Source organism: Macrobrachium nipponense, chromosome 42 (assembly GCF_015104395.2).
Source record: "Macrobrachium nipponense isolate FS-2020 chromosome 42, ASM1510439v2, whole genome shotgun sequence".
In the NCBI taxonomy this organism is placed as follows: domain Eukaryota; kingdom Metazoa; phylum Arthropoda; class Malacostraca; order Decapoda; family Palaemonidae; genus Macrobrachium; species Macrobrachium nipponense.
In genome coordinates, this window is record NC_061103.1 from 46,573,991 (window position 1) to 46,587,792 (window position 13,802).

Below are 13,802 nucleotides of genomic sequence, written 5' to 3' on the forward strand. Positions count from 1 at the left end.
GCAAAGGGTTAGACAGAACACAATCGTATCAGGGCAAAACAACAGAGTCACCTTGGCAAAGAGATGTTTTTCTCTTACCGTGATTACAATTAGCGTCATGCAAATTTACATTTCAAAATAGATGAACATTCTGCACCCCCTGATGACATGAAGGCTTTTGATACACAGGCCCATTCCCACACCCCCTTTCCCGACTTTTATTTAAGTCTTAAGTCTTCCGTCTTTTGATTTTCATATGTAGCTGTCCCCTTATTGAAGGGGACTTATAGAACATATTTTCCATTGAGGGAAGGACTTACAATCTTGGGATTTCACTGATAGAAAGATTGAAGTCTATGGCATATTGATTAAAAGGAAAGGTGAAATAGCAGTTATTATTATTATTATTATTATTATTATTATTATTATTATTATTATTATTATTTGTAACTTAGTAAGCAGACCCTCTCTCAAGCATACTTTATTAAAGAAAAGTAATGGCTACTTCAGCAGCGTTACACTTGTAGAGATTCTTCTCTATTTTACGAATAGCGGCTTTTTCCGTGCTACTTAAACAGGCTAGTAGAGCGCCTATAGAGGTCATGGTCAAATACAGGGTCATGACTACCATGCAACTGTCGACGAGACTCTCGTGCCACGCCCAAGAGGGGCCTATCAAGAATCACGCCCGCACCAAACATCAGGAGGCCATCTACCGGGATGTCATCATACAGAACACGAAAATCATCGGGAAGGCCCCTGATGCCCGTCGGTTCCGCCTGCTGGAGACGCTCCTCATCTAGCAAATAAAACCTACTCTGAATACGACCCAGGAAGGATTTCTCCTCCCTACGAGTATGAGAAGACCTGCCACCAACAATGACACCACCGATCACGACAACTCCACGGAAGACAACGCCCCCGAACGAGGTACTCCTGCAGCCGATGGAAATCAAAGTAGCCGTGACGTCCCACAGCGTAGCGCAACGCCCATCAACGTTACAGCGCCGCTCAGGAGGTCCAGGCGGCTGCAGGATAGGCTGCAACGCAACCATCGGCTCGAAGAAAGTGCCTTAAGACCTGGCTCAGGCAACCAATGAAAACGAAGACTCACCGCCACCAGCCAATAGGAGACAAGCATGGGGCAGACCCCCTGCTGTCAACCACAGATATAACGAGGACGGACACCGCACCAAGATCAGTCCACCCTTAGCTTCCCAGCTCGAGGATGTCTTGCAGCGCCAGACAAAGGCTCACTTTAAGAAAGAGAGAGAGAGAGAGAGAGAGAATTTGTTAATGACTTTGATGACTATGGTATCATAGTTTATCTGTAAAATTCAAATATATACACCTATTTTGACCATGACCTCTATAGGCGCTCTACTAGCCTGTCTAAGTAGCACGGAAAAAGCCGCTATTCGTAAAATAGAGAAGAATCTCTACAAGTGTAACGCTGCTGAAGTAGCCATTACTTTTAATAAAGTATTATTATTATTATTATTATTATTATTATTATTATTATTATTGTTGTTGTTGTTGTTGTTGTTGTTGCAGACTCCATGGTGGAGGTGTGGGTAGTCTCCGGGGGGAGGGCCAGCCTCCCTTGTGTGCCAAGGCCGAAGGTGCCGGGGGACCAGCCAGTGCTCGTCCTCTGGTACCGCAGATTCAGCAGTTCCCTACCCATCTACAGGTGAGAGAGAGAGAGAGAGAGAGAGTTTATGAAAGTCAGAGATACACATGAACGCACAAAAAAAAAAAAATTGTTACGTTAAAAAACTGAGAAGGCATAGATAAAATATTTCAGTAAAAATTAGAATTCTGTGATGAAACTCGGTAATAATTCTGGAATAGAAATAATAGAAGCTGAGATGTAGAAAAAATCAATCAAAAAACATCTAAGAAACAAATCTAAAGATGTTTAATATTGGTATGAAGTCAGGTCAGAAACAAAAGAGCATCTATTCCACTGATATGTAAATGGCATACGAACCCTGAGCCTCGCCAAACAATGGCTTAAACAAAGAAGCGTCTCCCTTTAACACAGTCCCTGAAATTGTTTGCAAAGCAAACAAAGGAAGCAATAACAAGGAAAAGGCATACAAATGCACAATCATACAAAGATGTAACGTGGAACTGACTTGGTTAAAAACCCAGAAATATTTTCGGATGACTAATATCAATATTAGCAATCCATAGGACAGTTTCAATTCGAAACTTCAATGTTTGACAACTTTGAAACGCATTCCTGGATACTATTGTGAACCTAATTCAGCTGTTGTCATTCACCAGAGCGAATAGAATGGACAGAATGGACGTGCATATTGCCAATGCATCAATCACCCTGAGCTAGTTAATAAAATGTTTACTGGATCTAAAGGACAAATTATATGAACATTTCCGATCACGTAATATTAGAGACTAATTTGCAGGTTATATAGTTTTATATACAATTTCAGTTACGACGCTCGTGTGGGAGACTTCTCCAACGGCGTCAGGTGGTGGGACGAAGTGGTCCTAGGCAGGAGGGGCTATTTCGTGCCCTCCAGCACGCCCTCGCTGGTGCTCGAACCCGCCCACGCCCACGATCAGGACGTCTATTCGTGCAGGATCGATTACCGCGTTTCGACGTCCACGACAACCAGGGTCAACCTCACTGTACTTGGTGAGTAGAAGATCACAAGTGCCCCTTTTCTTTACTATTTTGTGTCTGGTCACTGTCTTGCTGAGGGTGTTGATGTGACGGTGGCTGGTGTAACTGTAACATCAACTATGAAGTGTGGCCCCCACTGGATCGATTTCGTTCGAAGTCTTCTAGATAGATGACAGAATTTGATCAGGAGAAACTTATCACTTGTTCAGCAAAATGCTCATTGAGATCTCTTTCGTTGACTTCGATGCTTTCCCGTGAGACGTATTGTCGGTCTATTTATTCAGGATCCTTGACACGATTATTCAAAAGATTCCTTGTTTGTTTTGCGCAATGGTTACCTGTGGAAACTAAATATTTTCTGGAAGTGTGGTGTTTAACATCATTTAATTATTTTTTGTTGTTGAAAATATTTGCTTATTTTTTTCTTTTTCTTATAATTTAATTTTGGAATTACACTTGATTTTTCTATACATTTAATTTACTTTCTGATTGTTATTTCCTTTAACTATTTTATTTATTTGTCTATTGCTTCACATACTAATGCTCCCTTGCATCTTATTAAATATTCCATTTCTCTCTTTGTTTAAGTCAGGAACTTTTTCCTAAGTAATCCAGAGATACTTTCAGATATTGCCTTCACATATAGTATATGCGCACCTGCAAGAGAAGGAGCTGTAAAAATAACATTAATACTAAAACTAATTGTATCCGAATGTTTAAGTGGGACTTGAATATTAAGGTAGATGGCGTAAATGCTTTTACAAACATAATATATACACATTTACATACATACTTTGTGCAAACTTATTTGCATACAAATAGTTTATATCTCTTTAACAGTTTCTGTTTAGAAAGGTATACATATATATAGAAATGCCCTTTGGCATTTATCTTATTTTATTCTTTTGCTCCCAGCTCCCCAAAAGCAATATTAAAAAAAATCAGCCTTAACTAATTTATATTACCAAAAGTGAACATTCCACAGGAAATATTAATCTCATGAAAAATATTTTTGAATAACTATTATCATTAATCAAAATCTCCTTGCTTATGCAGTGCCCCCTGGCCCTCCTGTGGTGATGTGGGAAGGCCGAGAGATAGTGGGGACAGTAGGACCCCTGCAGGAGAACCAGCTGACGGAGCTGACCTGTAGGAGCGAGGGAGGGCGTCCTGCGCCCTCTCTCACCTGGTTGAATGAAGGAAGGGAACTCCCCCTCCTGCACTCTCATTCCTCTTGGGATCCTGTGACAGGTGAGGATTTCAAGGACGTCAGAGTCTTCAGGTCAAAATTAATTTCTTTTCATTTCAGAAATAAAGAAAAAAAAAAAAAAAAACTAACAAATTCCTGGAACAATTTACCCTCAGGAACAAGTATCGCTGAAGCCACGACTTCAGTAACTGCCAAAAGGGAACTTCAAGGGGCGTCCCTGACTTGCTACGCCCGGACGCCCTCCCAACCCAGCACCTCTGGAGATACTACGATCCTGCCCCGGAGTGCCTCTGTCTCCCTGAGTATCACACGTGAGTGTCGACACCACCAGGTGTCCTCTCAACTCTTCACTTTCTATTGTTATAATTGTCACGGGATTTGACTCCAGGTCTTCTTGTGCTTTATCCTAATTCAAGCTAAATGTATCCCTTCTAGTATTCCCAGTCGAAGTCCGAATCCTCGAACAGGACGCTGTAGTGGCGACCTCAGGGTCGACTGTAAGCGTCGTGTGTCGTGCCCTTGGGTCACATCCTCCTGCAGAGCTCTCCTGGTGGAGGGGCATTAGGTCCCTGGAGCCGCACGTCACTCACGCCGTAAGTTTTTTTGTGTTTCCTTTTGTGAATGAGCACCATTTAGATTTTCTTGAACGAATACAAGGGCAGGGTAAACATAGTGATTTACGGTGTCTTTCACAAACAGCAGGAAGCTTTGTTTTTCCTCATAATGTAAAAATGTAACCTCAGTCTCTCTCTGACTCAGATACGAGACGGAGGCAACATCACGACAGCCACTTTGACAATCGCTGTGACTGGGGAGGACGACGGAGCCACGATCACCTGTACAGGAGCGAATCCTGCCCTCCCACACGAGCCCCTTTCGGACAGAAGGAAGCTCATTGTCTACTGTGAGTTCCAGAGGTAATTAATTGCGTCTTCACTCGCTGACTGAAGAACAATAAGAACAATAAGGCGGAGAAACCTTTCAGGGTCGTTGCTCGTTTAAGAAATTTTTTATTTCTCATAAATGATATATTTTCATTCTTAACAGAACAAATGATTCAACACTTTGTTAATATTTTGTGAGTTTCATATCTAAGTCTATCTATGTTCAGTTACGGAAACTATAATTGATATAAAGATTTGATTTATCGTGTGCATTTTAAAGTAACCTAATGAAGGTTATTTATTGTTCAGCATATTAAGCCTGATTTTTCCTCAATCAGTGAGTGAAGAAACTATATAAGTTATCGCATATAATTTGTATTTTGGGATGAAATTTGTTACAGATCCTATGAATGATTTGTCCTATGATTATCTCTTTACGTTTCTCATACATGAGAGTCCGATTCTCTAATATCCAAGCAACACCTGATATTGGATTATCGTTTAACGGATCAATTTCCTCATTAATTTTATTACCCAGACGAACCAATAGTGGATCTCTCCCTCGGGAAACAACTGGAGGCTGAGAACATCAAGGAGGAGGACGACGTCTCCTTCGAGTGCCACATCAAATCAAACCCCAAATTCCACCGCATCGAGTGGCACCATAATGTGAGTGACACTCTCGGTCGTTCCTCCAGTTCTGGGGACCCCGGGAATCTTACCGGTTCCTGGCGTGCTTTGGTGAATGAATATTGAGAGCCTGTGGCTGTTGTTCATGACGTTTGAATCTTAGGAATGATAATAAGTGGAATCAAATTCCTTCTTCTCTAACGACCCTCTTCCTCCCTTTGCCCCTCCAAGGGCCAGGACATCCCTCAGAACGTGAGTGCCGGTGTGGTGATCAGCGGGCAGTCTCTAGTCCTTAGGAGTGTCGCCAGGAGTCATTCGGGATCCTATGCATGTGCGGCCACTAATGCCCAGGGGCGCACTGTCAGCAATACCCTTTTCCTGACAGTCAAGCGTGAGTGTTCAATTCAAGTTCATATATTTTTTTTTCTTAATTTGGAATATTTCAAGAGACGTGTACAGAATCGTTTACGAATTCCAGGGTCAATCAGAATTATCCACATTGTATGTAATTTTTAGCAATGGAGATTTTTTTTTTTCACATTTTAAAAATATTTTTTCTGCGTGTCTGGGATAAATGGGCAACTTTCCTCTTCGTATCTTTTAAGTGGGAGAATTTATTTAGGGATTAATCAATAAAGGCTTTTGCTGCTGTCTCACGAAAGCTCTCCAAGTGCCTTCTTGTGCGTTGTCTGTTTGGGTGGACTGTCTGCCCCTCCCCCCTTTCCCACACCATTGTCTCACACTCTTTTTCTTTTTAGAAGCGTCTCTCTCTTTCTCTCTGTCTGTCTGTCTGTCTGTCTCTCTCTCTCTCTCTCTCTCTGACTGTCTGTCTGTCTGTCTGTCTGTCTGTCTCTATTACAAAGAATTTCATTTGGAGCGAACACATTTTCATGTTCGTTCTTCACTATGAATTAATTTTACCTCTTCCTTAGATACGCTCAAGATTGAGGAAAGAGTAAATTGCTGCTCTTAGACAGAAAATATTGAATCTTTAGGAAGTTCAGGCTTTGGCATTTCGCTCATGATTGAGGAATAACAGATTAAAATAGTTATTAAGACTGATTTTTCAATATTATGAATGTTGGTGATGTGGAAAGTGTTAATTAAGAGAGATTCATACAAGATGATGTGAATGAAAACAAACTTTTTAAGAAAAACAAAAGAAATACGCGTTTACTAAATTCCAGTTAAATACTGATTGCAGATGCCCCCACATGTGCTGGGTCAGCGGGTCAAGAGAGGACCCAGGGGGCAGCTCGAGGGGCGGCGGTGAAGGCCAGGTGCAGAGTGGAGGCCGAGCCTCCTTCAGACTTGACCTGGTCCTGGGTGCGGCAGAGGACCGACGGCAGCGAGGAGATCCTGTCTCCGGACAAGTACGTCGTCGAGGGACTGACGTCGACCCTGACGGTTGTGCCTGAGACAAGGGAAGACTACGGTCGCCTCCTCTGCAGGGCGACGAATGGCGCCGGGCGCCAGAAGGAGCCGTGTGTCGTCAACCTCGTACCAGCCGGCCCTCCTGATACGCCCACCAATTGCTCGGCCACGCCCGTCAACCCTGACGCCCTGATGCCAGCCCTTGCTGTCTCGTGCCTGGAGGGGTTTGACGGGGGGCTGCCGCAGAACTTCCTGCTGGAGGCTTGGCAGGACGGAGTGGTCCTCGCGAATGTCAGTAGGTAGGAAAATGCTGTCAGGTGTCTTCAGGGTTTTCCGGCTGCTGCCTGGAATGATCAGCTGTCTATTTCCATTTATGATGTGACCTTTGACCTCCTTTGCATCTGCAAAAGCAATTGAGTTATCTTAAGAGTTTCATTTTGGTTTCAGCTCAAATACGAAGTTAAGACCCTCTCGCAAGAATTAAGAGATGAAATAGCTTGCTAAATAATCATAATACAGTCGTCATTTTTATATTCTTTAAATATGTTTCCAGTTATTACAAAATTCAGAATATGGCTTTTTTGTAGTTATAGCTATAGAGTGTCTAAACGGTACTCATTTGTCATTTTTCTCATATACCGAAAATAGTGAACTAGCAATAATTGTCGCCATCAGCAATCTCACAGGAGCTTCAAACTTTAATCAAATGTTCTAGTGACTTTTTTTAATTAAAGATGAAGCTGACAATGCATTGATCCTTCGCAATAAGAACACATTTAAATTCTACTGCGAGGCGAATTTGCAATTCAGAGTCAAAGTCATTTATTTGTGAGATGACTGACTAATTTTACTTCTCCCCATAAATCATGATTTTATTGCCCTTTTTATCATTTATGGATATGAAAAATCGTTCTTTCATTAGTCTTACCACTGTACAAGACAATAATGTCTAGGACTGCATACTGTTTTCTATGCTTTTTTACACCTGTTATTTCAAATCTTCCTCCCAACAGCGAGTACCCTGAGTGGGTGGTCAGCGGAATGGAAGTGGGGAAAGGAGTCGTCTTGAACATCATGGGTCACAATGCCCGCGGTCGAAGTGACCCCGTCACCATGAAGGTTGTGGCAAGCAGTGCCCAGCATCGATCAGCCCCAGGTCAGGATACGTAGACAGGGAGAAATCCAGTTGATGAAGTTTCTTTTAAGCTTTTTACGTGATGCTTTCCTCCAGTTGTATAATGCCAGTTTTATCGATGTTTTAATCTTCAAGGATCCCTTGAGTTAACAGTTGTAGAGTGGCACCCCAATGGGATATTAAAGAACCTTCCAGAATACTCTTTGTCTACTGCCAAAGACTGTGTTTGCATCAGCTGCATCTCTATGTGTATCTGATTCTTATTATTCATTAGCTTTCCTCTTAACACTAGGCTATTTTTTGAACTACAGTATTCCTTCCTTTCTAAATCCATTTACTCTATAGTCACTTTCTCATTCATGTTTTATATAAATACATACATATATACATATATATATATATATATATATATATATATATATATACATATATATATATATATATATATATATGTGTGTATATATATATATATATATATATATATATATATATATATATATATATATATATATATCTTCTACTTTTTCCAGGACTTGAATCATCTGTGGAAATCTCCCCAGTAGTTGGTGCTGTTCTGGGAGTTCTGGGTGTGATACTGGTATTGCTCTTAGTTGGGACAGCCCTTGTTAGGCGCACCCACAGTCACCCGCGAAAACCAGTCATCATCGAGAAGTCTGCAGCCTCACCTTCTTCCAAAGGATTAGACCCAGATGTTGTTCAGTCCATAAAGCGCCTGGATGTTATCCCATGTGTTCAGGAGGATCACACTAATCAAGAGGCTGAGCCAATTTTTGCTTACTCTGAGCACGGTCACCCTCTTGGGGAACGAGAAGAACCGGAAGGGGTTCATGATATTTCTGCTGAAAATATTGGAGGGGAAGCTCTTCTTCCTTGCCAGGTACAAGTGCAACTTCATTCATATGATATGGAAAGGGAGGTGAGTGGAATTAGGTTATTATATGGAATGTGAATGGTTTATTTTAGGTTAGGCAGGTATTGGATAGCCAGTTCACTGAAACATCTATGGCCCGAGGTAGTGATGTGGTCTCTTATTGCAATCAATAGCTCTGCTGGATAGAATGATATTTTAAGATACTTATTGTGATGTGACCTACCTGATCATTCCTTCTATTCCATGACATATTATCATGACACTGTTTAATATGCTAAAATTGCCACTGTTTATTTGCAGAGGGTGAACATATCTCACGACCAAAGTGATGATTCAGGAGTGTCCGAATCAGAGTCAGACAACGAGATAAAGCTCCTTGAAGAGGAGGGAAGCAGTCCTGAAGGCGAAGAAGATCAGCCTTATTTTGTTATACCCAATGTGGGTACTACAGGAAGAGGAGATTCACCATGCCAATACCCAGCCTCCAAAGAAGGGGTCCCGAAAACAAAAACTTGCTCCCCCGGAAAGGAATTAAGCAAAAAACCCCTAGACTTTCATCAGAAGCCATTACCAATCTCTTTGAGGGAAGGGCTTTTTAACCCTTCTTCGAGAATCCCAGGGTCAAGTCAGAGAGTTCCTTCTGCTGGGGGACAAAGTGCATCGCCAGTCGAGGTAATCAGACTGGCTGTCACATCATCAGGGGTGCTCAATCCAGCAACCAATGCGCAACGTTTACCAGATGGAGACACCACGAGAATTCTCAGGGACGTCGGAGTGCCTGTTACTTTATACAAAGCAGAAAATGGGGAACTGCTTCTACTGCCAAGAAGACCATCTGGCCAAGAAGGAACCGTGTTTCAATTCCCAACAACCCAGGCTTACAAAATGAAACCTCTTCCAAAGGCTTCTGGAAAGAAAGGCGAAGCCATTCCAGAGACTACGGTCAAAGGAATGGATTCTAGTCCTATAGAACAAAACCTGCAGAAGTTACCAACAGTTACTTCCACTAACAAAGGAAAACTCGTTGGGGGAAAAGGATATGTTCTTCCAGCACAGCCTGATGTTTGCCGATGGGAAAGCTCTGTATAGCGCAGTTCCAGAGTCAAAACCTGCATGTTCCAGATTTTCCATCGTCGCCTGCGTTAAAATAAATGAGAAATATTCTCTCTTTGTTAATAGTTTTGTTATAAACTCTCAGGTACCTCCATGTTTAGGAAATAAGTGTGCACTAAATGATTAAGAAATATAACAGATTTTTAACTTCCTTGTTCAGTTAGTTTGCAACATTCTTTAGCGGATATTTCTAAGCATGAGAATGTTTACAATACCCAACGTATGTGAATGACCTAGTAAAAATATAATTAATAAACCTTTAGCAAGTAACTTTTCCAAATACTCATATAAAACATCTCTTAAGAAATATCAAACTTATTTACTATTAATTTATTTTTATACGTTTTATTTACTTGTGCAGTATATCACCTTCCTTATGCATTATGTTACCAATAAAATGTTAACAAATTAAATTTGCTAATGATGCTTGATATCTCAGTACCTTTCCTTGAACTACGATTAATGTTTAGACCGGTTTTGTTTAGAGATAAAAAATACGATATTTCTGATGTGCTTTGGGGAAAATGGAAGGATATGTTTAGTGTCTTATTCATAATTATGTTGAATTTGGGATGTTTGTTAAGACTGAAATGTTGATAGAAGGCTCAATGTCTTCTTCAATCAGATAAGAATCTTATTCTTCTCAGTGCCTAAATATAAGTAGCAAAGCATGTGATATCTGTCTATATATTTATGTATCTATTTATAAAATTGATCTACTCTGGATTAGACTCAGTGTAAAGAAGAATACCGCAAGAAAGACAATAAAAATTCCCAAAGGTCAACAAAAATATCCATCCTTTTGTAAAGAATTCCAAAACTCCTCAGATCTCAGGTCGACAAATGGGAACTTCCCGAAAGCCTTCGAGTCCCTGATTAGCGCAGAGAAGAAGTCGTTCCAGTTTTATTTTTGATATCGACAAATCATACAATATTGGGCGATATGTCCGTCTGTCTGTCTGTTATTCAGTCCCGGCTAAATGGCTCGCCGGATTTCAACCAAACAAAACTATTGGATCCAGGGCTTCAATCGAGGATGGATTATAGCTTTATATGGCTATAACCAGATCATTGGTTTCCTAGGTATAATTTTTATTTATAAAATCATAAATACATCCTCAAATAAAAGTTAAATCAGGATATCTGATGTATACTTTTGCAGCGGTCACATGGGTTGTTATATACACCCATGCATGGGTTGCCCACATAAATATTTGACTATCCTATGGAGATGATAAGTTTCGAACTTCTCAAAGCAGGCTCAACTTTGGGGTTCGAAATGTTGTTAACATCGAGCGCTCATTTGTCTTTCAACTGTCATACGAGAAACAACATTAATATGTAAGTTCATTTTTGTTTTTATAACGCGTGTACATTGCGATTTATTGATTTAATAGAGCTTTTAATAGCCGATGCTGAAACACTCGTTCTATGCAATTTATTTCCCATCATCATGGGTAGTTTTGGTAGTAGATTGAAGGGGGTTGGAGGGGAAGAGGTGATGGGGAGGAATTTTAAATGGAAAGTTGTGGGCGGGGGAATTATGTGCACTGCATGCAATATTGCTGAAAGATAAAAGGGGTAAACATTGCTGCATATCAGCTTTGTAGAAAGATTCATTTATTTGGGGTGAGCGTTGTGGAGGGGGTTAGTCCCTCTGGGAACGAGTTATAATAAATACAATTTTTTTGAAAATCGTATTAATTTTTAACGAATCAAGTTCAATAAAATATCCGAAAAGAAGTTAAATTATTCGAAGAAGCGTAAATAAATCCAACTACAAAAATATTAAATCCCTCTCTGGGTTAAATCCCTGACGACACCTGTCAGGAAAGAGATGTCGGCTGAGCATTCTGTTACCCACAATGCATCAGGAGCGGTCATCGGCACTTGTCCCAGTTGCTGCTTGAAGGCAGGAACTGACTGCAAGGCTTATTGCTCAAGCAGCTTCCTGTGCTGATATTAATAGCAAATTGTTACCTTGTGATTTTTCAGATGACCTAAACGATTAAGTAAGGAATTAGTTCGATAAAGGCATATTTATGAGTTTATCTGTCAAAACAAAATGTGATGATATCTAGGAGAATATTAGTTAGGAATAGCGTAAATATAAAAGAGAGAAAAAGAATTGAGAGAAAACCATTAATAGACAAATGATAGATAAAGGAAGAAGAAGAAGAAGAAGAAGAAGAAGAAAGAAGAAGAAGAGAGAGAGAGAGAGAGAGAGAGAGAGAGAGAGAGAGAGAATATTAGAGAATCGAGACAGAAAAAAAAAAAAAAAAGAGAGAGAGAAAGAGAGTAACGATCAGGAACTGTCTAAGTTTATCGCCAAAACACTAGTGCGTTATAGCCGAAAAACTGGGAGCAAAATAATCTAAGCGAAACCATAAAACACCGACCGTCTACCGTTTCACCTGTGACCTGACCTTTCAACTTTCGCCGGAACTTGAAGATTTCCGGTGACGTCAGTAGTCCCACCTACGAAGGAGGGATGAAGTCAACTGATCACACCCGAGGGACGTCGTTAGAGAATCATCAATCAATAAGTCATATGACAGAGCGGAACAGGAGAAATTGTCCGCCTACTGTGGGCTGGACACCTCCTTTGGAGAACGTTCGAGATAGCAAGCTTGGATGAGGGAGAAGCAGAGAGCCTTAGCGGGAAGGTCGAGACTCTCACCCATTGTGGGTTAAGAAGAAGAAAGAAAGGCTCACACCTCGATTCGTTGGCATATACTTAACTTGTATTTCTTTACTGGTGTCTTAATGAAGCAAGAAAAACTGCTTTTTGTCATCCTAAGACTCCTGAGACTAAAAATTACAACAAACGAAGTAAGAAACGATAAGCAGCTACAAGAAAGAATAAACTAATTCAAATAAGAAGGAGCAACAAACATTACAAAGATAGCAATAATCTTCTTCTGCAGATTGGTAACGAGAACAATAAATAAGTTTAAAAAATGAAACTAATGAAAGAAACTCCCTACAAGAAGTTGAATACGCATCGGTAGCAACATGAAGACATAAAGACCTAATATACTCAGGTACCTCTCGTTCTGAATATCACCATTCCCTCGATTTTGCTTCGATCGACTGAAAAACTGATTCTCTATCGAAGCAAAGGGACCAATGAAAGGTTGTGGCTTCCACCTCATCTCAGCTGCCAACTTTCCCGTCGTTGTGTTGACGTTCCAAAGAAAGTAAAATGGCCCCAATGCCTCATTAGGCGTGAGGAGTTTGGCGGTGCTTATCTCATGAATGGGCGGAGATGATTGTCTCCTCGCCCCAGATTTTGTTCATGAAAGGAATCGGTTTGCTGTTAATTACTTTGGCTAAAGCACTTTTTGGTCCCAGTTGGCTATGTCTTATATTACAGTGTTTTGGCAGTGGTATGTTTTAATTTTTTACTTATTGTGGTGATTTGTTTGTTATAATTACCATCAACGGTCAAAGTGCAATGATCGACGAGAGAGCTGAATTCTATTAAAGCCCCAGGAAATTAAATTTCGCAGAAAAGAATGAATTCTTTTATTGTCCCTAAAACTTCATGCAGGCAGAGGCAAGCGGTGACTCTTTTTAACCAAATATTTTGAAATCCTTCAATCCAAGTCGTGAATCCGGGTCATCTGGCCATGTGGTTTGTTTAGGACTGACCCTGTAACTTAAACATTTGTGTAACAAACCCATTTTTCCCGCGAGAAGACATATGTCAAGATTGATGAGTGTGTGGGTGAATTTAGTGTTCAGTGAGTAATCTCTAAGGAAAGCTGTTTACTGACGAGTTGATAAATCTGATTAATTATCAAAGAATGTAGAAGTAAAAGTACACAGATGGAGTACGACATAGGCAGATATAGATATAGTCTGTGTCTCTCTGACTAATTGCCTGTCCGTATGTCACTAATTTAGGCAAAAGTAATGCTGTTGTAGCGGAA

At 40.6% G+C, this 13,802-nt stretch overlaps 1 protein-coding gene across 1 annotated transcript in view; it reads left to right on the forward strand.

The window, feature by feature from the left end:
* Nucleotides 1-10,293, forward strand: part of LOC135213183 (uncharacterized) — a 20,200-nt gene extending 9,907 nt beyond the window's left edge. The window contains exons 2-13 of the mRNA XM_064247150.1: nucleotides 1,534-1,669; nucleotides 2,436-2,641; nucleotides 3,686-3,880; nucleotides 3,995-4,150; nucleotides 4,275-4,432; nucleotides 4,599-4,743; nucleotides 5,262-5,392; nucleotides 5,585-5,744; nucleotides 6,558-7,026; nucleotides 7,741-7,883; nucleotides 8,393-8,799; nucleotides 9,055-10,293. Of these exons, the coding sequence (XP_064103220.1) occupies nucleotides 1,534-1,669; nucleotides 2,436-2,641; nucleotides 3,686-3,880; nucleotides 3,995-4,150; nucleotides 4,275-4,432; nucleotides 4,599-4,743; nucleotides 5,262-5,392; nucleotides 5,585-5,744; nucleotides 6,558-7,026; nucleotides 7,741-7,883; nucleotides 8,393-8,799; nucleotides 9,055-9,843 (3,095 nt within the window). The 3' untranslated portion in view covers nucleotides 9,844-10,293. The remainder of the gene's footprint in view (nucleotides 1-1,533; nucleotides 1,670-2,435; nucleotides 2,642-3,685; nucleotides 3,881-3,994; nucleotides 4,151-4,274; nucleotides 4,433-4,598; nucleotides 4,744-5,261; nucleotides 5,393-5,584; nucleotides 5,745-6,557; nucleotides 7,027-7,740; nucleotides 7,884-8,392; nucleotides 8,800-9,054) is intronic.
* The last annotated feature ends 3,509 nt before the right edge of the window (nucleotides 10,294-13,802 follow it).